At 43.0% G+C, this 23249-nt stretch overlaps 1 protein-coding gene across 1 annotated transcript in view; it reads left to right on the top strand.

The window, feature by feature from the left end:
- Positions 1–3526: 3526 nt before the first annotated feature.
- The window catches only part of MINDY4 (MINDY lysine 48 deubiquitinase 4), a 77949-nt gene continuing 58226 nt past the window's right edge, over positions 3527–23249 (top strand). Inside the window, exons 1-5 of the mRNA XM_086467056.1 lie at positions 3527–3589; positions 5617–5736; positions 8076–8284; positions 11858–12116; positions 13231–13649. Coding sequence (XP_086323182.1) covers positions 3527–3589; positions 5617–5736; positions 8076–8284; positions 11858–12116; positions 13231–13649 — 1070 coding nt within the window. The remainder of the gene's footprint in view (positions 3590–5616; positions 5737–8075; positions 8285–11857; positions 12117–13230; positions 13650–23249) is intronic.

Here is a 23249-nt window from a genome sequence, read left to right on the forward strand (position 1 = left end):
CACGCCACCCAGAAATCCTCTTTAAACCCACTCGGGTACACCTGCACTGCCACTACACACTCTTCCTTCTGAAGGTCTCCAATGAATGAGAACACACAAACGCCTGTTAGGTCTGCAGAGGAACCCACACCCGTGATGTTCACACAAAGGTTAGTCAAAACCAAGGACGGTGAGTTATCAGGGGTAGGACCTGCTTTTTCAGCAGGCAGAGGACCAGACACCTGAGTTGTTCTTGATCAGTGAGCCTAGACAATGATTTAAAAAAAGGGAAAAAAAAAAAAAAAAAAAAGGCAAGACCTCCCGTGAAATCTCAAAGGCCAGTTTCATCCTGTTTCCAAGGACTTTTCAGGATTTGAAAGAATCAAACCACTCCTCTAGAGCAGGCTGGTATAGCTCCCCGTATTATTTGTGACCAGGACTCCAGTCCATTTCAGAGCCCCTACTTTGGGGTCTGGAACCTTAACCAGAGCCAGATGACAAGTCAAAGAACCACCACCCTGTCCAGGGAAATTTGCTGCTTCCCCTGGGCTCAGATCAGGGATGCTGAAGAGAGACTGCCAAGGCTCATCCAGTCCTTGGACACTTGCTGCTCATTCACATGGGCAGCACTGACAGAGCCAAGCGAGACCATGAGCACATCAAAAGGCCTGGATGACTAGAGCTCTGTGATAGATGACAGGTGACAACAGAGGAATTTAGAAACACTGAAGGGCACACGGAGATGGTGTTAGAAAAGCCAGAGCTCATCCACAGGTGATGCTTGTAGGAGACTTTAAGGGCTGAAAGAAGCGTTTCCCCAGGCACAGAGTGGGTTGTATCTGCCCCACGGGCCATAGGTAGGCAGCCATGGGAGAAGCTGGGATCTTCCACGGGATAAAGGAGCTGGCTGCCTCTTTGTCCTTATCGTGGCCATGGCTTCTAGCTGTGAAAGGTTCCAACAAACACGCCGTCCTTCGGGGAAGGTCCACTGTGCAGAGAAGGGGTTGGTGCTTTGGGAAATGAGGGGAAAGGCAAGGAAAAGTGTCCCTGGAGAACTGCCTTCCAGTGGAAGGAGGCACATGCCCTTGCACAGGCCTCGCAAGGCACCTTCAGAGTCTTGAAGAACATGTTTGGTTTTGCTCTCGCTGGGTGCGAAATGTGTGTCCTCTGTGTGCACAGAGGGCACGCAGCTGCTCGTAGGGTTGGGCCCAGGCACATGCCGTGACTGAGGCTGTGCATGCGTGTGCGTGCATACGTGTGCGTGTGCGTGCACGCATTGCAACTGCCAAGAGCACGCTCATCTCCAGATGTGAGCCAGGGTCAGGCAGGGTGCTCTGGAGCTCTCCCAGGCAGCTCTGGAATGTTTTGGCCTTGCCTGGAGACAGCTGAAGTCCTGGGTAGAAGCCACATATGACTCCTAGGCAGTTACCTGAAGAATTTTGTTCGTGTTGGAGGCAGGTCCGTGTCCTGTAGGTTCCTGAGACCTCACTGTTAAAAAGATTGGCCTTTTCAACTTAGATCTTAGCAGGGAAGAAACTAATAACACAGCACGCACTATTAAACTTAGTGAAAACAAAAGTAAAAAGGAAGAAATCTGTGACAAAGTTATATGGGCCAAAGGTGTGGAAAATATTGAAAGAGATTAGGCAATGCTTATGCTGTTGATGAAAGACCCCCCTCACCCTCACCAGAGCCCAGGTCTAAAACGAAACAGCACCACCTACAGCTCAAACACAAAACTGTCCAGGAATGAAGGCTGTTGGTCACTGTCACCTTTCCCGGGTAGTCACTGCATGTGGAAAAACTGGTGGGTGATGTGAAGGTTAAATGCAAAGTTCTGCAGTAAGAATGAAAGAAACCCGCACGAAACCACAGTGTTGGTTACGCAAGAAAGCGATTTTGCAGAAAAGGATGTTGGAGAGCAGGTGAAAATGCGCCAGTAGGACGCACTTGCAGCAAAGGCACCCAACCACGTGCTGAAATGAACTCGTAAAAGCACCAACGCCCCTCTGTGAAGCACTCCTGAGCTCACGTATGGAATACCGAATTTTACTGCCCTTCCCCTACTCAGTTTAAGAGCGAGGTAAATGACGTGGACCAGGCACAGCAAGGCACCAGTAAGGCAATAAAGGGGTTGAAGTACATGAGATGCAAGGAGCAACTGAGAGGACAGTGTCTGCTCAGCCTGAAGAGAAAAAAACCAAACAAACAGGTGAGGGTCTAGATGTTACATACAGCTGTTGAATGTGGGTTAAAGAAAAGACAGAGCCAGGCTTGTCTCAGAGGGTACGGTTAAAGGGGCAAGGCAAAAAACACTCAGAAGACGCAGCAAGGGAAATTTTAACTAGTGTTCTGGTCTGGCTGGGACAGAATCCCCGCCCAGCCATGCCAGGCAGGCGGTTAGCACTCTGGTGTCAGCCAGAGCAGCTGACCCGAGTCAGCTACAGGGGTAGCCCATCCCATAACGGCATTGTCAGTATGAAGGGGGAAGGTTTGCTGAGGAAGGGGAGCTCCTGTGGGGTTCCTCCTGCCCCTGATCTGGTTTCTCCCTGCTCCTGAGGACTGCTCTCTGGTCAGCTTGTGACAACTGGGTATTAATTTGGCTAAGTATAACTGTGTACATCTCTGTTGGTATTGCTGTTACCTCCTTAAATCTGTTCTCACTTCCACCTATGGGTCTGCTCTCCTTTTTCCCTGATTCTCCTCCCTGGCTGGTGAGGGATTGTTGGGTGATAGAGCAACTGCTACAGTTTAGCCCTGGGTACAGGCTAAATGTAGACAAATTAGGTAAGGAAAACAGTTTACCCACCCAAGAGTGGTCAAATATTGGAAGAAGTTGCCCAGGCTGCGGAATCTCCATCCTGGGACAACACCCTGCTTTGTACAGGTTACCCTGCTGTAGGGCCTCTCCTATCCACATCAGATCCCCAAGCCCAAAGTGTTACTTGCCCCAATCCCTCCCGTTAGCATATTGGGTTTTTAGCATATTACTGGCTAATGGAGATGGCAAGCTGGAAGGAAAGATTCAGTTGATGAATGCTCCCACCCTAAATGTTGCCAGTATGAGAGATCAAGCTTAATTTAGCAGCTGCACTTTTTGTTTTCATACAAGAGTGCAATTTTACTAGAGAAACATATATGGCTAAAAGTTGCATTAGCACAGGAGTAGCGGGCTGCAAATAACTACGTATGCGTCTTAAAAAAAAAATAATCAGAAAACTGTCCCCTCTGATAGATCTGAACCTTTTTTTTTCTCAAATGTTATTATTTAAAGCAATCACTGAGGTGCTTGCTGCGGTGCTACACCACGAGCTCTTACAGTTTTAAGTCGATCATCGGCTTCCTTCCCAGGGGGAGGAGTTGTCCCTGCTTCCGATGACACGGTCTCCACGGCAACACACCTCCAGAACTGGACTGCACCCAGCCCGCCGCTGCCTCAGGACTGCGGTGGGGAAAAGCCGCACCGAGGAGCTGCAATGCCGGCAGGCTCGAATGATTCGTTAGATGAAGTACAGAATACGCCCCCTAAGCACACTTTGGGCTAAAAATGGACAACTCCTTTGTGGAAGAAGTGGCTGCATCACTGGTGAGAGAATTTCTCAGTAGAAAGGTAATTTGTCTCGATTTTCTCCAGCTAGTACAAATAAGAATGACACATGAAAAATGTTAAGTGCTAAAAGATTGAGGGATGCTGGGGGGGGGGGGGGGGGGGGCTTCTTCCAGCCTTAAAGCAGCTCGACCTGAACCGTACCAAGCCAGTCGGTAAGTATCTGCACTACATTTCCCACAGTGCCTTTGTACTGGTCAATATGGAAACCAGCTTCCTCCTTGTTTGAGAGACCCGGGCTCTTACCCACACGCGCCTGAAAACCCCAAGATTAAATCAAGAAACGCAGCTTCAGTTTTGTTTTGTTTTGTTTTTTTCTCATTAATCAGCTATCTTGCTGCTGGCCTTCTGTTAACAACAGGCATATAAAACTTCCCAGGGCAAATATTTAAAAAAAAAAAAAAAAAAAAGGCAAAAGGTAGCGTAGAGGAACCAGTAACGTGGTGTGTTTTGGTTTTTTTCCGGTTTTCAGTATCGCTTGGCAGATTTATTGGGGGCGGGGGGGTGGGCGAAGGGGACAGGGAGAAGGGGAGGAGAAGCCACTGTACTTTTCACAAAGTTAATGCTGTAAAGCAAAAGCTGTACTGTACGTAAGTGCGGGACCGAGCAGGAGGAAAGGCACCTTCACATTTCCAGGTGAAAGTACCAACCACCTTGTGTTTATGTTCCATCCTAAAGAAATATTGCTGATGTCCCATGCCAGTCCCTCAGCGTCACAAGTGAGTTGGTTTGTATCAGAAATGAAACAGCCCCTGTCTTACGAAGTGCTACGCAAACCTCAATTTTCTTCATCTGTTTTTCATCCCGTCTCCAAATGCACATTTTCAATGTTTGTGAACAAAGCGGAAACGTTTGCCAGCAGAACTTCAGATGCAGAATGCATCACTTGCCACTTACTGCCAGAAGTACGAGAGGCTCAAGTCTGTCTGTTCAACTGATTGCAAAGATTTTTCAAATGAAAGACCTTTCCGAGTTAGAAATGTGTAAACGGAAAACGGAGTAAAAGCACAGAAGGAAAGGGCATGCCCAGCCGCAGCTTACAGTGGCCACTTACACTTGAACCGCCGCATCCATTTCAGACCCTGGAGACAATAACAAGGGGCACTGATAATCCTTGGTGCTTCTGCATAAGTGTTCTCCTCCTTCCCCCAAATCTTTAAGACACATCAGAGCCAACTTTGAGAACCGTCCTTTATTTGCAACAACTTGCCCAAATCTGAGCCAGACAGTTCCCCTGTGGAAAAATCAATCCTTTCTTCTAACAGTAATCCTCCCCAGAGGGCATCGTGACTTTCAAAGTGGTGGTCTGGTGGAGTACCACTTAGTTTGGGATCTGACTCCGACATTTCACAATAAATCCATCTCTCCCCCAAGAAGGTTTGACACCCATGCATTTTGTCTCGGAAGTGCCCACGGATGCTGACTACAGTTGTGGAAGTTTGAAGACCCCAAACCAGTTGATGCCATGGAGATCTGACCGACTTCCAACCTGAGGCTCATCAGACTAACTTCAACTCACGATAAAGGTTCTGAAACCTGTTCTGGACCCACGGAGAGCCAGAGTACATCTGATGTTCAGGCTTTGCAGTTACCCAAGTCAGAGTCACATCTATCAAACGCTGTACCACATCTTGATGGGAAAAGGCAAACTCGCTATTTCTGGAACTATTCGAACCAGGAGCCCAGGTATTAGCTGGGGCCTTCCTACAGACCAGTCAGCCCTATGAGGCTGTTTAGCAGCTGAAGTCACCTGCATGGAGGTTTGTTTTTTTTTTTGGTGGGTTTTTTTGATGTTCAATAATTTCCATCTCACAGATAACACAGTCACTTGAGTTGTTTTCACACCTGTGGGCTACAGGAATCCAAGATGCTACCATTAAAGTACAGGTCCTAAGGGCTGCCTTGTTACTAATCACTGCCATTTTAATGTAACCAGAAATTTCCTATTACATCCAACGAAGTCAAGAATAAAAGCTTTGGTAAGTTGTGCTGTCTCAAGTACTCTGAAAACTGACACTTTTCCTTCTCAGGGTTTGAAAAAAACCATCACTACCATGGACCGAGAGCTTCCACGTTCTGCACTTAGCATCAACAACAGGAATGAACTCCGAAACGTCCTCCACCTGCACTCCTTGTACAAGCAGAACAAGGTAAGGAAACGGACCGCGCTCCCCAAAATGCGGTATCAGATACCATGACTAGGCCAACTGGATCGAGACTGTAGCGAATGTCCAGAGCACAGAGAGCTTAAGCTCGTGTTTGGTGCGGCGTTGCTGTGGACACACTGGCAGTTCCCTGAGGAACAGAGAGCTTCACGTTCAGGTGAGCCTGCAGCTCCCGGGACGAAGCTGAGAAGCTGGCACTTCATGAACCCTTGTTACAAACCCCCGGTAAACCAGGAGCAGTTACTCACTTTAACATCTTTTCCACCGTTATGGCAGGATTGTTCTATTTGGAAATGCCCCCGCATGCCTGTTTCTGTTTGCAACTTTATATAAGATCTGGTAGATAAAATCACACTTCTAGCATTTATTATTCTTGGAAATGTAATAGACAGCAATGTTTCATGTCAAGGACATCAATGGATAACTTCGATTTTGCCCCAAGACCCATCCCTGTCCACTCATGACTTAAGGCACCATAGTGCTTTGGTAAGCGGCATAAGGCTACCCTGTAGTAAGTCACTTCAAAAAAAAATTTCCCAGTGTAGTTGCATCGCTATAGCAGACATTGTAGCATCTTTTACTTAAGCCCTGAACTTCTGTGGTGTTTTGGTTTCTTTTTTTTGTTGTGTTTCTTTGTTGTTTTTTGTTGTTTTTTTTTTTTTTTTTTAAATGAAATGCTCATGTACACAGGACATGTTTTTTCCAGAGTATTCTTGAAAAACAGTATAACCAGGAGTGTGGGGGGGTGTTGCCCTATACTTTAAGGGTTATCCCAAGCACACAAATACAGTTCTAGAGTCCCTGATTCTCACCAAGTTCTGATAAAATGAACCACAAATGCAGAAGTCAAGTAGTTGAGACTGTCGCCCCCAGCATCCTCGAGGAAAGGTGGCAGCTCCTGGCCTAGATGGGTGCACTCTAAGCTGGGTAAAAGAACCGGCTGGATGGCTGAGCACAGAGAGTGGTGGTGAACGGAGTTCAGTCCAGCTGGCGGGTGGTCACAAGTGGTGTCCCCCAGGGATCTGTACTGGGACTGGTCTTGTCTAAAATCTTTATCGATGATCTGGAGGAGGGGATCGAGTGCTCCCTCAGTAAGTTTGCAGATGACACCGAGTTGGGTGGGAGTGTTGATCTGCTCGAGGGCAGGAAAGCTCTGCAGAGGGACCTGGACAGGCTGGATTGATGGGCTGAGGCCAATGCCATGAGGTTCAACAAGGCCAAGTGCCAGGTCCTGCCTTTGGGTCACACCAACCCCACGCAGCGCTGCAGGCTGGGGAGGAGTGGCTGGAAAGCTGCCTGGTGGAAAAGGAGCTGGGGGTGCTGGTCAACAGCCGGCTGAACATGAGCCAGGAGTGTGCCCAGGTGGCCAAGAAGGCCAACAGCCTCCTGGCCTGTATCAGCAATGGTGTGGCCAGCAGGAGCAGGGAGGTGATTGTGCCCCTGTACTCGGCACTGGTGAGGCCGCCCCTCGAATGCTGGGTGCAGTTTTGGGCCCCTCCCTGCAAGAAGGACATTGAGGTGCTGGAGCGTGTCCAGAGAAGGGCAGCAAAGGTGGGGAAGGGTCTGGAGAACAGGTCTGTGAGGAGCGGCTGAGGGAACTGGGGGTGTTTAGTCTGGAGGAGGCTGAGGGGAGACCTTATCGCTCTCTACAACACCCTGAGAAGGGGTTATGGTGAAGTGGGGTCAGTCTCTTCTCCCAAGTGACAGGATGAGAGGAAACGGCCTCAAGTTCCGCCAGGGGAGGTTTTGGTTGGATAGTAGGAAAGATTGCTTTACCGAAAAGAGTGGTCAATTGGAACAGGCTGCCCAGGGAAGTGGTGGAGTCACTGTCCCTGGAGGTGTTCAACAAAGGTGCAAATGTGTCACTGCGGGACACAGTTTAGTGGGCATGGTGGTGCTGGGTTGGTGGTTGGACTTGATGATCTTACAAGTCTTTTCCAACCTACTGATTCTGTCATAAATATACTTGCAGTTCATTCTACATTTTTCTGCAGTTGGACCAGGTAACGTTAGACAAGGTTTATTCTAGCAGTTACCTGTTTTGCAATGTTTAGCTAAAATGAGAACAAGGAATGACCATAACAGGCTGTTTCTTCTGTATCCTGCTGACTTCATTCCACACAGGAACACCTTGGAGCTCTTGACATTCTCTAGCTGACATCTTCCAGTGTCCTGGATTGTTTGTACAGTCACATCTGGGATACACTCACAGGCAGCGAACTCCAGAAAGGAGTTACTATGTTCAGCTACGGTACAATACAAAGAGTATCCTATGTTAGGCTGCAGTAACAGTCACCAAGAACTTCATTTTTCTTTTTGGATAGGCAAAGGAGAACCCACTGAAAACACTCCTTGAAATTATTACCAATTACTTCCTTGAGCATCGTGGGACTTCCAGAAGCACCAGTTCAAGTTCTGCTCTGTCAGCTCCTCAAAGTAAGGCCTCAACATCTCATCCACCTGACCTCTCGGATGAGGACCATGTGCGTGGGAGTGCCATTATGCCCACTGAAAGCAAAACTCAAGCCTACAGGTACAATCTTATTTCTTTGTCTTTGCCCCATCTAGTCACTTTTTTTTTTTTTTTTTAATGAAATAAGGGTTAAAAGTTTTGTCATTTATACCTTTGGCTACACTACCTTTCATGAGTTATCCGAATAAGACAAAACTTATAAAATCTCCTATGCAAGCCACCCTTCCAAAAATGCTCTTTTATGTTCCCTACCAATTACGAAGCTTGATAATCTCAATTACGTCTTTCGGTCACTGAAGCACACAGAAATATGAGCTTTTATGCCTTGTGAATTGGAAGTATTTCTCATATTCCGATGAGAAACCAACCACCAGCACTAAAACTACAGGTGTATTCATGCCTTACACAGTTAAAAGCAATGCCTACTGCCTTAAATTCAGTATTGTTGCAACGTAGGTTCAGTTATTTCCTTCTTGCAAAATACCTGAAAACAGTACGTAACCAAATCTTTCAATTGCATTTGTTAGTGCCTCAAAGTGGAGTAACAGCCCTAACTGTGCTTCAGTAGAAAACTTTCAAAATGGGCAAAACCCAGTAATTCACCTTGACAGCCTTGACTCTTGGGGAGTTATTCTAATTTTATTCATTATTCTAAACACAGCATGCTCCGAGTAGCTAAGTCTGAGCATCGGTGCTCACAAAACCCCAGCAAGTCTTTCCTTAAAGGGGAAGAAAGCCAAGATTTTAAAAGTCGATGCTACCAGCTGAGAAGTGACACTTGAAAAGCAGGCAGTGAAAAAGGAGAATTAGCTGCTGCTTTTTTTTTTCAGACGCAGGAGCTTTTCACATGTTGCCAGTCATCTTCTCTCCCCCTGCGCGATACTATCCCACCTCACACAGCCTCAGAGCTCGTACCTGCCTCATTCTCTCCCTTTACCCTACACCCTGCAAGTTCTTCCGTTCCCCCCGCGAGCCTCTCCAGGGCCTGCAGGCCTTGTTTTACCACAGAAAAATTTTCCTCCTCCAGAGGAATCCACTAACGCCCCGCCCTGACACCGAACAGCAGCACCCGCCGCAGTTAACGGGCCACAACGCCCCCGTATCCGCCCCCTGCAAAATGGCGACCCTACCCCCGTCCCGCAGCTACATAGAGTCCGGTGGGCGCATGCGTATTGGCAGCGGCGCGCTCCCCTCCCGCGCCCGCCGCGCGACGCGAGCGCCGGGGGCGGGGGGGGGGGGGGGGGGGGGGGGGGCGAGGGAGGTGTGTGAGCTCACAGCGAGTGCTCGGCTGCTCGCCCAGAGTGGCCGCCATTGCGCAGGAAGTGGTGCGTTACGGGGCCGCTCTGCTTTACACCGGAGGGCACTCTATGGTTTACAATCCTCCACTGGCGGGAAAGACATGCGCAGTGTGGTTGTTGAGTTGGTCTCCCCGCAGTCCCCCCCCCCCCCCCACCGCCGCACCCCGCCGCACACGTACACGCGTGTTACACGCACATACGCGAACACACTCTCTGCTTTAAAAAAAAAAAACCCAAAAATATTAAAATTACTGTCTGTAGCTACAGTTTTACCTCACAATTTAAGTCTCCTTTCTCCGTGTTGCCTCGTATAACAGGTTGATCTTTGCATGTCTGCACTACATAGATATAATTTTCTCTCTTTTGTAATTCATGGTCTCTTAGTCACGTGAATAATTGTCTTTCCTTGTTCTCTACATTTTTTCCAAGATAAATTATTTCATGCAACATACTGGAAACGCTACATTTTAGGCATTAAATTAACCGTTGGATGCGAGACATAGATCAGCGACATTGTGCTAGGAAAGGATTTCTATTAAATAATTGACAGGTTCTTTTAAAGCGGTGCTTAAGCTCTTGAAGGCTGTGGCACTCATTGCAATTGATAGATTTTGGTGTGTGAGCTTGGAAACGTTACCCAACTACGCACTGAAAGCTGTTGGCTCTGGAGAGGGCAAAATCCTTGGTTGACTTGCAGTTTCCATCTAAATCCGGTGTGATTTTGTATGTATTTTCTTGCCTTTGTAAGCACCAACCTTACCAGTGATGCCTCCCTGAGGTGGGGCTGCCAGAGGTGCAAGGAAGGAAAAACGGGCTGAGTGGGTGTGACAGGGAAATGTGGATTTCAGGGCCTGTCCTAATATTAATCAGGATTTGTAACTGATTTTTTCTTTTGAAACCAGCGGAGAACCTGACCCTAGGGCCTGACATTAGTTTTAATTTCAACTCCCTGGATAATTTTTAACAATGCTTTCAGGAATGGAGAGTATAATTAGATACTCTTCACTAGTTCCTTATTAGAGTCTTCTTTTAACTTGCCTCTTGAAGTTTTTTTTTAATACCTGTAACTTATAAAACACTGTCTACGCTGGCACACTGTGCCCTTTGGCAATGAGGGATCATGTGCTCCTAGGTCAGGAGTAACAGTCCTTAGGTTTCCTAATGCTCCCAGAAACTGACCCTGTTCCCATCAGTTAGCATAATGCAGCGTCTTCACAATGTGAGACATACCACTTTAGAAACCAGTTTTTATCTGGTTAAGTAAAAGGAATGTTTTGTGCTACAAGATGCTTCAACTCACAGAATTGCTTTACTATGAAATAGGATGGAGAAAAACATCCTAGAGTGAAAAACAGGTTCAAAGACAGTCATAAAGAAGGCTAGCATTTTCAGGTTACACAGAGTGTAAAATTTATCAACTGGCACAAAAGAGGTCCCAGTGAAGTGGGAACTACTCAATAAAAGAACTTCCATTTAATAGTGATGTAATATTATGCAGAAGTGAAACTGATTCTGATGAAGAAAATCAGACTCATCATGATTTCTTACAGGCTCAAATGATGACTTTGTTTTTTCAGTAAGAACATGATTTGTGAAAAGATATTTTAAAAGAAATGGATGCATGTAGTGTTGTGCAAACGGAGTTATAGATCCAGGTGAATCTCACTTGCATTTCAGAAAAGCTCTTTTATAGCATTACGTACGCGTAGGAGAACAGATGCAAACAGTGAACTACTCCTTGTGTTGCTATCTGGAGGACCAGGCTGAAGCATACGGAAGAGGTCAAATGACAGCAGTGTAGCAACCTATTACCAAGGAAAAGCCCAAATACGAAAGTACCTTTCTGTCTGAACTAAAATAAGTGTTCTATGTTTGAACAAAGAGTGAAAGGGCTCAACAGAGTTGGTGTAATTTCTATGATAACAGAGGATGTTAGCAAAAATGTTGGATTTTAACAGAGGATGTTAACAAATTTTCAAACTGCCAATCAAGCAGGTGGAGAAGTAATCGGAATTACTGGTGGTAGCTTAGGACCTGTCTGGTATGATATATATAGTTTCCTTTCTGTTACGATATGGTACATATCAAAATAAATCAGCATAAGATTAAAGTGTTACCCATGTTATAGCCAATTGTGACACATAATAATGATATTGAAATAATGTCCTGAAGTCCTACATAGAGATGTTTAACTGGAAAATGGTTGTATTTGAGTACCATTGCTAGATAATAAGTAACTTAATTTGACAGCAGAGCTTTAATGAGCCAAACATTTTAATTGATTTCATTGGGCATTATTTTGCTGTTTGAAGTTTTGCCTTTTTCTTCCTTGTAGATATGATGTTGAGAATCCACTAGATAAAATCCTTCCGTCCAGAAAACACCAGCACAAAAGTGAAAAATGCCACACAGGGACAATACACAACAGCCACTTAGCCTCTGATGGGGACAAGAAGTTAAAAGATAGTCCAGAAGATTTAAAAGCAGCAGCGGTTTCCGAGGAGCTGAAATCCACAGTGAAGGAGAAAGCAAGGCCCAGGTCTGGTCTCGTCGTCAGAGGAATGATGGCTGGGCCAGTAGCAAGTTCACCAGAGGTGATTTCCAACTCTTACAAAATATTTGGCGTGGCCATGGATTTGATATCTAACCTTCTGCAATAAAGTCATTTGCAAATAATATTAAAATGACTTCTGCATGCTAATCTGTTAAATCTGCGGTCTGAAAATACGTGGTAAGTTAGGGAAGTGGTTCTGGTTAATTCAGAAATTCAAACTGTTTCAGATATAACCACTACAGGCAACTACCCCCTACATGTCTGTGATCCTGGGTTACAGAAATTCTTTATAAACTATTCCATTCTTGATATCTCTTGACAGATGGGATTTGCCATTTTCCTAGGAAAAGTGCTTTTTTATCTTAGCAGTATCTACAGCTTTTAAAGTTTTCTTAGCCATGGGTATCTGTTTTACTCATTTTTTTTCCAAAACCCCCCATTTAATCAGTAGCAGATTGGAATTGAAAATTATTTTCAGTTAGAAATATGTTTCAAAATTGGTCCAATCGGACCATATTCCATCAGTAAGTGTTTTCAAAACACAGTTCTAAAATTCTTGTCTCTCTCTTTTTTTTTTTTTTTTTTTTTTAATTTCTTTGTGCTGCTTTTATATAGACAGGAACTTTCCCTGAATTAAACAATTCATTTAGATAATACTGAAGAGAATATGGGAGTTAAATTAATTTATTGGATTTGTCTAAATATTTCTGATTTGGAAATAAAGATTAGATACCTGTAGTAAGCAGTCTTTCCAGTAAAATGCCTTATATGTCTTGGTTACTTGAGTTGGGTACAACCCCAAAATTAAGCTTTTAGGAGGTACTTTGTTGGGTAAAAGAAAGCATTTTTTAATGGTATATAACATCTTTAATACTGTACAAATTTTGAGTAAAAATGTATGTTTGTCTTATAATTTCTTTTAAAAAATCTGATTTACTATATAACCTAATTCCTAACACTAAACAAATCAATTAGCCCAGAAATTAGTGATAGAGCTTTACTTTCCCTGCCCATGGCAGGGGGGTTGGAACTAGATGATATTTAAGGTCCCTTCCAACCCAAACTATTTTATGATTCTATGATTTCTTTGCTTTTCTTGTTTATTTGAAGGTGCTTGAATTTTAATCTGTTGTTCTGGTGGCACTTATTTCTAGGATCTGCAGAAGAGGAGGCTCTCAAAACGATCCACTAGCATAAGCAGCACAGCACAGTTGAAGGGTGAAGAACATGAAGAAAATTACCTGAGTGTCCTAAGTACTGATGTTCAAGAAAGCAAAGGATCCTCAACACAAGTAAATATGGAGTTTGCATCAAAAACTATGTCAAGCTCACATGGAAGTTCAGCCTCTGAAAAACTAAGAAACATCCCCAAAGATACAGATGACTCTTTGGCCAAAATGCTGTCTGAAAGAGAGAGGACCAAAACAGAAGAAAGAAAATCAGTCCCAAGCTTTGGTACAGACAGCAATGAAAAAAGCCTTAAAGTGAGTGCCCCTCACAGACATTCAGGGTCTGGAAGAGAGAAAAGAGAAAGACCCCTCAAGAAAAATGAGAGTCGGTTGTCAGGCCACAGGTAGGAATATTTGTAGGAATATTATACTAAAACATTGTGGAAATCTGATGCAGGACTAGGGGTGATGAGATACGCCTTCTGATTTCGTGGAGGGGAAGTAGCTCCAAGAGGGGAAGCTATGGAAAGGCAGAGAAGTTTTAAGATTTAATTTACTAACTTTTGACATCCCAAACCACTGAAGACTCCTTTTTTGATCAGTGGAGAGACCCTAGAGGTGCTGGGTTCTCCTTACTGCTTCACGAGGGACCTAGTTTAGTAGTTCAGACTTGGACCACTTAGACATCTAAGCAGTATAGGTGACTCCCACCTGTGGAGGTCACCTACCATGTTCCACGGAGATACTGCTCACTCCTTAGGAAATAGTGTTACCCCTAAATATTGCGATAGTACATCCAGAAAACCTCAGAGGATAAAATTAAGGAATACCAGCCACGTATGTCCACGTGCTTCAGTGCAGTGCTGTGTTGAGATACCCAAGCCGTGCACAAACTGGCTGGTTTAGCTGCCAGCCCAGTGCTGTGCCATGCAGAGGCACTGTGGCAGGGTGTCTTTGAAGCGGGATAGCCCATGTCATTGCAGTGTTGAGACTAAGCCCGATTAGCATCCCTGTGCACCGTGATGCTGCAGCCACACAGCTCCTGTGTCTCAAAGTATTTTACTCAAAAGTCAGCTCAGATTTATTTTTGTTGTGCTGCGTTGCTTCACATTGATATAAAAGGTTTAGAAGAGCCTCCTTCTGTGAGCACCAAATATGTATTTTTGGCTTTTCTCTTTTTCTGTCTTATACTCTTCATTATTTGTTGTTGTTTTGGTTTTTTTTTCTGTGCAGGATATGAGAAGAGTGGGAGGTATGGGATTTTGTTTATGTGAGGGTTGTGAAGCAGTAGGACCTATACTGACACATCTCAAAGTTGGGTTCGTAGTGGGGCTGTGAGTTGGACTGGGTTTGGAAATGCTTCAGGTTGAGTCATCTGTTGAGTTTAACCAATCTGGAATGATTGGGTTTTGTTTGAGCAGTGCAGGGCAACTGTGCCCTGTCCATGCCTATATAAAATCTACATAATAAAACCTGCTGCCTCACTGTCTAGCACTTCTCATCAGCAGCTCTCACACAACTTGAAGCAGGGGCTGCAGTGTCACTCTGCCCGTACTGTGGATGGGAAAACTGAAGTAGGTAGAGAGGAACCTGCATGCGACAGGTCACAGAGCATGCCAACAGTAGAGTCATGCATGAGGCTCAGGCACCCTGACTGTTGGTTTTGTGGTGCACTCCCTGTGCTAGAGGTGAGTCTGTGCTATAGTTGGTAGAAATATTTTTGTGTTTATATCACCTGCTGCTCCACAAACTAAGGCACAGGCCATTGTCCCCTTCTGTGGGCCACAAAGCAATATTTCTGTTTTACTAAATATAGCAGCAGCCAGGTTTTACGCTTTTTTTAAAGTGCCGAGAAACCTCATTAATATGCTAAAACTGCAACCACAGATTTTTAAAAAATTATTATTACTATTTTGGTTTCCTATTTGATTTCTTATAAATCTTGAGACACTGTGTTGGGGCTTTGTTGGATCTCAGGCCATGATATGTTAGGTCTCTCCACGTTTATGTTAGGGGCTGTGAGAGTTAACAAACTGAGGATCTACTGAAGGTGCAAATGGGCCAGGAGTGGCACTTGCTTCCTGTCTGGAACCAAAAAAGCAACTGAAAATAGCCACCAGCATTACACAGTTATCTATCTGTGTTAGGTGACTTGTTTTGTAAAAGATTATTGAGTGACAGTCTTACGATCTTAAGTCTTAAAATCCACAAGAAGTCAGTTCTTCGTTCTGTACTGTACTGGAGAGCTGAGCTGTGTCACATAACAGCTGAACTCAGGCAGTACAAGTCCAACTGTTGCTGGACTGGCACCAGGACCTGCTGATCCACCTTTGATATTCAGCTTCCAGAAGGATTTATTAAGTCTTGCATGACTCTGTGTAGATGCAGAGAGCCAGCTCATAAGTCACTGTCAAGGCAGAAGCAACGGGGTCTGACTCCACAACTCGTGTTTCATACAGCTTGACAGAACGTATAAGGTAGTGCTCACCCATCACTTCATCCTTCCCAGTTTCAGGATGGTTTATTATTTCACGCTCAGCATTAATTGAGGTAGAGAATATAGCTTCAGTGGGCTTTTGACAGCACCCAAACAAAGCTGAGAAGAGTAAGTGTGTTCCTGGTATTTGGTAATCCATGAATATATAGTACATTATTTACGAGTGTCAAAGGCACATTGGACTGGATAAAATTCTTTGGGAAGACTCTGTCTGACCAAGAAATCTCTTGTACTAACTTCGCTCAGCTGAGGTTGGACATGCTGACACTCCCTGACCGAATGCAGTAATTGTGGGGTGAGCAGAAGAGGACAAGTGGACTGAAAGGGGACTGTCCCAGTGCACCGTTTCGTGCAATGTGCAGCAGTACCGTGCTCCATTGCTGTAGTAAAGGTTTTGAAATCGTTTCCTTCTTTCCGAGGGCTGGTTTGGTTTCAGTAAGCACAGAAGAGGGAGCTATTTCCTAAGCAGAGGACGTGTAATCTCTTTCCAAAGCAAAACGGGGACGTTGCTGCCAGATGATTTGAGTTAAAGCCAGTAGAGCATTTGAATCCATGCTGAGCTCTGAGCTCCTGAAAACTCTCACTGAAAGCAGCAGGACGGCTGATACTCCTGAAGTTAAGTGGAAGTAACAGAGAGTGGAAGTGAGACTCCAAATAAACATCGACCATTACAGTATGAGGCCTGGCTCCTGCAAGGCTTTTTTATCCCCTTGGCCAAATCCTGCAGTGTTTGAGAGCCTTTCAGGATTTGACCAGAGTTCTTGAGCATTTTGAAGCATGAAAAATTACAATGTAGGAGCAGATATTTGTCTGGATCCTCTTCTATTCTCTGTTACTGCTACCTGACACTTCTGACATAAATGCTAATCTAAGTGTTTAGGTGAGTAGCTGAAAATCTATATAGGATTAACCACAGCTAGTTCACTGATGGGCATCTGCAGTTCTGTTTTTGTTTCCCATAGAAAACTAAAGACATACAAATCTTATTTTTCCTTCCATTTACTGTACTTTTTCACTCTCTTTTCTCATATGCAAAAAATACTGTTGTTCTGTGGCTGCAGGCGTCCATTGTCTACATAGGAGAAAAGAATGAAGCAAAACCACTGCCATGCTTCAAAAGACAAGCTGAGTGTTATCAAAGAAATGCTTACAAATTGAGTGGGCAGAAATACCTAACTATAAAGATATCCTGGGGGAATACATATCCACAGTATTTGGACTAACACGTTTTAATGCAAGAAATGATTGTGCTTTGTTTTCATCCACGATCTAATTCTTAGCTACTGTGAGAAAAGTGTGTGTGGCAGGTTAGTTGTGTCAAGAGGCCAGATCTGTGACTTTGTATTTCAATCTTACAGTATCAAAATGGAGTTAGACCTCTGAGTACTATATTTCACATAAAAGTTTATCCCCATTAAGAGTTGGAGGTTCTGTCTTTGTTCAAATAGATAATGTTTTACTATCTTCACAGTGAGGAGGCATTTGGATTTCTGCAATGACCCACATTAAATGCTTACCTGCAAAGAGGGCTGTGTAATTCAAGGGTGACCACTAATTTTTCTAAAGTGACAGACCAGCATACCCACCATAGATAGAAAGAAAAAAAAATGGCAAATTCATTCATTTGCATTGCTATTGCTGCAATTCCTTATTTCTTTTTAGGAAAATGGAACCAAGTTAGTGAGTCAATCAAATGGAGACTAATGATACAGATGTAGTGTTTGCTTGTTTGTTGAACTGCTACTGCTGAGAGCATCTGCTTTCAAATTCAGGTAACTCTAGTGATGGTTTGAAAGGCCAGTGCTTAACTGCAGTTATTACCTAGTTGCTCATAACTGTAATAAAATATTGACTTTTTATAGAAAAACGCTTGTTATTTTTTCAGTATACTCTGGCTTAATGTTGATCCCCTTGCTGCAGACATATTGTCATAACATAATGAGTGCATCGCATTCCTTTAATCACAGAAACACGGAGGTGAAGAACAATTTGTTTACCTGCATCTTCATCTACATGGTACCTGGCAATGTGATGTCTGAACTCTTCCCCAGAAAAGGGAGAATAATGATCGCAAAAAATTAAAAGAAAAGAATTTTCTTCCTTGTATTACAGGGGGAATATAAATTTTTGTTCCATTGGGTCAATGATAGCTCTCTGTGTCATGGTTGTATTCTTTACTATGCCAGTAGGAGTTACTCCATAAAGAAAGTATAATATGCTGCAGAGTTTGCATACCTACTCAGAGGTAATTGTGAATGCAATCTAGATGCCTTTTTTTTTAGAATTCTTTTATTTTTAATTAATCCAGAAAAAAAGCAATATATATGTGGCAGCAAATCTTCATGTATCCTCAGCTGTAAGCAAACAGCAGCTAATTTAGTTTCTCAATTTATAGACTCAGAGAATACCAGGTTGGAAGGGACCTCAAGGATCATCTGGTCCAACCCTTCCTGGCACAGGCGCGGTTTAGGCAAGGTGGCCCAGCACCCTGTTCGGCCGAATCTTGAAAGTGTCCAGTGTTGAAGAATCACCACACTCTATCATTTTACTTACTATTATTCCACTTTAAGGAAATGAAAAAATTTTCTCCAAGAGCATATGGAGACAAATATATAATCTGCGGTTTGTGTATTGATACTAAGCTACTCACACACATGTATACAGAGTTATGTCAGTAATTCCTCCATGCTCCTTCGTAGCAATTTTATTTAACTTAAGAAATTAAAAATGACATTATGTCTCAGTGCTGCTTCAGTGAAGAATTTGAAATCTCATCTATCTTTCAGGCAATTTTGATGCTGTTATTTATAGTTCATTCTCAAAGGAGTATTTCTCACTGTTCTCGTTTCTGTTGAGGCCTCGTTCCTCAGTAGTGTTAGTTGTGTGCAAGGCACAAGCAAGATGCGGATGACTCACTGCTTTTAAAATTTTTTTAGTTCGAGATTTTCAAGGGAATAAAAATTATGTTTAAAAATACATAATTCAAGTGAATGATCCAAGATTCCAACTAAAAAGTTGCCGTATCTGTAGTTATGATTTTTTTAAAATGCTGTGGCTTCCACAGGAACTTGGGAGAGATGATGTTGAAGGAACATATTCAGATCAAAGGTAGCAAACTGTTAAAGACTTTCATGGGTCTTTTAGCCTGGGTAGAGCCTTGAATGTCAGTGAGGAAAGGTTCTTTGCCACCTTTAACATCTTGAGGTGGGGTCAACTCTCCCTAGAGCTGGGGGTTGGAGCAGGTGACCTCCAGAGGCCCTTTACAATCTCAACCATTCTGTGATTCTCCTTAATGCTAAATCTCCTACAAGAAGGAAGTATTTAACACTAAATGAGCACACAGAATACAGAATGAGGGTCTATAGTGCAATGGAATTTGTGATCTTTAGGAACTGTAAAACAAGAAGTACCTGTTGAAGTTGATGCCTGACCTTGGATTAAAATCCTTCTATTGCTTTTCCAGAAAAAACTGTGGTGAATAATAAGTTATTTGGGAAGGCTAAATGGTGTTAGAAGGTCATGATTTCCCCATGTTTCACGGCTTGAGCGAACAAAATCGGGGAAAGGCAAGCAAAACCACTTCACAGCAGTGGAGAAACAATTCTTCTGTCTCAGCTTTAGACACACACTGCAGTTGTTGCTTATGCAGCCTCTGAAGTTGAAGTGCTCTCCTAATTTTCAATGCCTCTTAATTCTATCAATCTAAGGTGTGGTTTTGATGTGGAAACCCTCCAGTTCTCAGCTGAATAGTTTCTAGATGAGTAAATCTGAGCTGGCTGACTGGGCAGTTCTGCAGTGTGGTGGAACCACCTTATCATAGAATCATAGAATCATTTTGGTTAGAAAAGACCTTCGAGATCATCAAGTCCGACCATTAACCTAGCACTGCTAAGCCCACCACTAAACCGTGTCCCTAAGTGCCACATCTATGAATACCTCCAGGGATGGTGACTCCACCACTTCCCTGGGCAGCCCGTTCCAATGCTTTACAGTCCTTTCAGTGAAGAAATTTTTCCCAATATCCAGTCTAAACATCCCCTGGTGCAACTTGAGGCCATCTCCTCTCGTCCTATCACTTGATGCCTGGGAGAAGAGTCCAACACCCGTGTCACTTAACCTCCTTTCAGGTAGTTATAGAGGGCAAGTTAGATGGGCAGATACTATCTGTAGAGCTGTTTCACTTCTGATAGTTAAGAAGAACATATTGTGATGTTTGAACTTCTAGTTTTCATTTATAAAGCCAACCACCTTCCCTCCTCCAATTCCAAGAAAAATAGCATAGAAGCTAGAATCAGAGTGATGAAGAAAGAAAAAAGTGTAAAACTGGAGTCAAAGACCCAAGGGAAAAAAAGGACTTAGCAATCAGGACTTGAAGTTAAGGATATCTTGCCAATTTCAGAGAAATTAAAAGGGAATGGCTATCAGAAAAGCAAAAAGAAATGGGAATATTGTTATATCAGAACAAAAATTCCTCCTGCCATTAGTGAGCAAAAGGATACAGCAGTGGATCCTGTTGTCCAAAGGCAGAGATCTATATTACAGTTTCAGGAGCAGGGAAGATGATTGCTTCTGCACTCATCCTTTCATTGTGAACAATCACCCTATTTATGCGGTTCTAATTGTGTCTGCCATACCCTCTTTTGCCTTGCCGTCAGTCTTGGCTACACGCTGAATGTGAGCTAGTGGTTTCCTTTCAGAAGTCTGCCAGTACAGATGGATATTTTAGACAGTAGGGACTGTTTTATGACTGTGTAGCTTGGCTTCAGATGCCTTTTCCAACCAAAACCTAAGTATCTCTGATGCACTTCATCACCACCACCAGGAGAGCAAGTGCCAGGGAGTTCAGAGCCAGAATTTCTCTTCCTCCAATAGTCTCTCAACTGAGTTTGCCTTTGCTGAGTACTCTTTAATGGTTCCCAAAATATCACTCATTATTTTGTAATAAGCCTTTTTCTAGCAGTGCTCTGCATTCTAACACAAATAGGGTAGAGTTAGTGAATTGCCATAGATACTAAGTTCCTTAGTGGAACATTACTCATATTTCATAGAATCTTAGAAATTACAGATGGAAAAGACCTTTTAAGGCCATTTTTTTCTGTGGCAGATTATTCATTACTATATATATATATATATATATATATATTTGGTGTAATACTTTTTTTCCAGGGTTTTGTCTAGTCTTACATGACTCAAGTGACACCTCTCCCCCAAGAATATATCCCAGTGTCTAGCAGTCCTTAGTCTTAGGAATTTTTCCCTTATAGTCACCTTATGTTTGCTTTTTTCTCCCCTGTTATCCATAGCTGAAGTTGAATTTTGACTGATCTTTCTGTTCCCTTCTACATATTTGTCTCTGTTAAAATACTTCTAAATATTTTTCATGCTGCTTTAGGCATTTTTTGTCGAAAGTTTGTATTGTCTTTTTATCTTTCTTGCTTTGAAATTTTACTGTTGTTTTTCTATTAGGTTTTATTGATTTGTTTTATGTTTCTTTCATGTATTTAAGGTCTGCTCTAACTTTGTTGTATTGTGAGTCTCACTAATACAGGGTAAGAACAGTCACCTGCTGCTTGTGCCATGATTCTTAGCATTATGATATCACATTAGCACATTTATCACTGCAGTTTATCACAGGCATATGCCTTCTTACATTCAGTTTCAAGCGCATTGAATGCAAAATGTCTTCTCAGTGTTTTAGTGTGTTTTCCTCCAAAATGGCCTTTGTAGTAGAATTATGAAGTCAGTCTAATCTTCTGTGGTAAGGCAAAGTATATTCCTATAGAAGAGGTGCCTCCTTTTAACTCGCTGCATTTCTGTGTAAGACTGGCAAGGGGTGAACAGCTTTTACTTTGCTTTCTGAACTACCTATGGCTTTCTTCATCTTGAATGGAGACCAGTACAGGTGAACCCATTGTGTTACTGAAAATTCCTGCCTTTTCCCTTTAATATATTCCAACAAAAAGACCCTGAAAATTCACTTTTATGGAGCTAGGAAATCCTTAGAGGAAAACAAAATACTAATGTTCTTCAAAGAATTCCTTCAAGTCCTTTAAAAATATAAGCAGGATTTTAATATTCTTTTAGATGTCTGAGACTTTCAAAATAATATTTTGAAAGGGTTATGGTCCTTAAAGGATTAATATCCATGCTTTCTGTTATTAAAAGGAATAAAAGAGCTTATTTTCTATGTAAGGACCAAGTCTATACTTGTCAGTTAAACATGATTGAATGCTTAAAACTGCCAAGATCCACTCACACGTTTTTATCCTGCATCATTCCTGGCCATGAGCTGTGCTGATTTACATTAGGACATTGGCAGAGAATGTTGGCCATGAATTTCTGAGCAATTTCAGAGCAGGAATTGTTGTTCCCTTCATCAGCCTAAACAATAAAGCAGAGCACAAGCAATCCAGGAGGTTTCTGGACTGCACTGATGATAACTTCCTGATACAGATGATCAAGGAATTTTTTCTGTGAGAGTGGAAACTCTGGAACAGGTTGCTGAGGGAGTCTGTGGTGTTTCCATCCTTGGGGATTCTTAAAACATGACTGGACATGACCATGAGCAACTTGCTTTAATTGAACCTCCTCTGAGCAGAGGGTTGGACTAGGTGAGCTCCAGAGGTCTCTTCCAACCTCAGATATTCTGTGATTCTGATGACAGAAATAAGAGAGCTGAAGCAACTGCCCTCTTTTAAATATGGGCTATCACTGATACAGTGCCTAATGAAGGTTGATATATGAATGTCAGATTTCATAAAGAAAGTTAATCAGCATTACAGTTCTAATTGTATTTTTCAAAGAAAATTGATTTTCCAGCAAAGTTATGTGATGTATGTTGCTTACTCAGCAGTTATGATTGGCTCCAGTCTTTTCTACTATGCATTTTGGTGTAAAAATAGGTTTTCAAGGAATAGTGAATTCTGTACTGTTTGCCCAGTGGGCTATAATATTTCACTGTTATATACAAAATCAATGTGTCAGATGAAATTTCTTTGTCTAGAATAGTATTTGGCATTTTGGAAAGTAATACATTAAGTTTGATCCTGTGAGATGCTGAGCAGTTCCTAAAAGTGTCCATCACCTTGGTAGCCTATTCTGTGAAATGAGGTCTAAGCTCAGATGGCCGTATTGTTATAGAGGCTGTTTAAAATCAGTCAGAAAACTGATTTCAGTATATGCCACCATACTTGGTGACATGCAGTGTGTATGAGCAATGTCTGAGGAATTCATTAAATTTTTCCCACTATGAGCGGAAGAGGATGTATTGGTCTACGGTGGCATTTCTAGGAAACAGAAGTTTAGTCAGAGTGCAACATTTCTGATAAAAGAATGGAAAGGAATGCAGAGTTGGAGCAGCCTAATAGTAATTTACCTTGGCATGTTTCCTTCCATCCTTGGATGTGACTTGTGCATAGCACCAGGCGTTGTCCTTCAGCCACACGAAGAAGCACATGGTGTCATCTCAAGCTTTCGTCAATGCTTTGGTGTGGCTTTGTAGGCAGGA

This window comes from Leptosomus discolor, chromosome 6, assembly GCF_034619465.1.
Source record: "Leptosomus discolor isolate bLepDis1 chromosome 6, bLepDis1.hap2, whole genome shotgun sequence".
NCBI classification, from domain to species: Eukaryota; Metazoa; Chordata; class Aves; order Leptosomiformes; family Leptosomidae; genus Leptosomus; species Leptosomus discolor.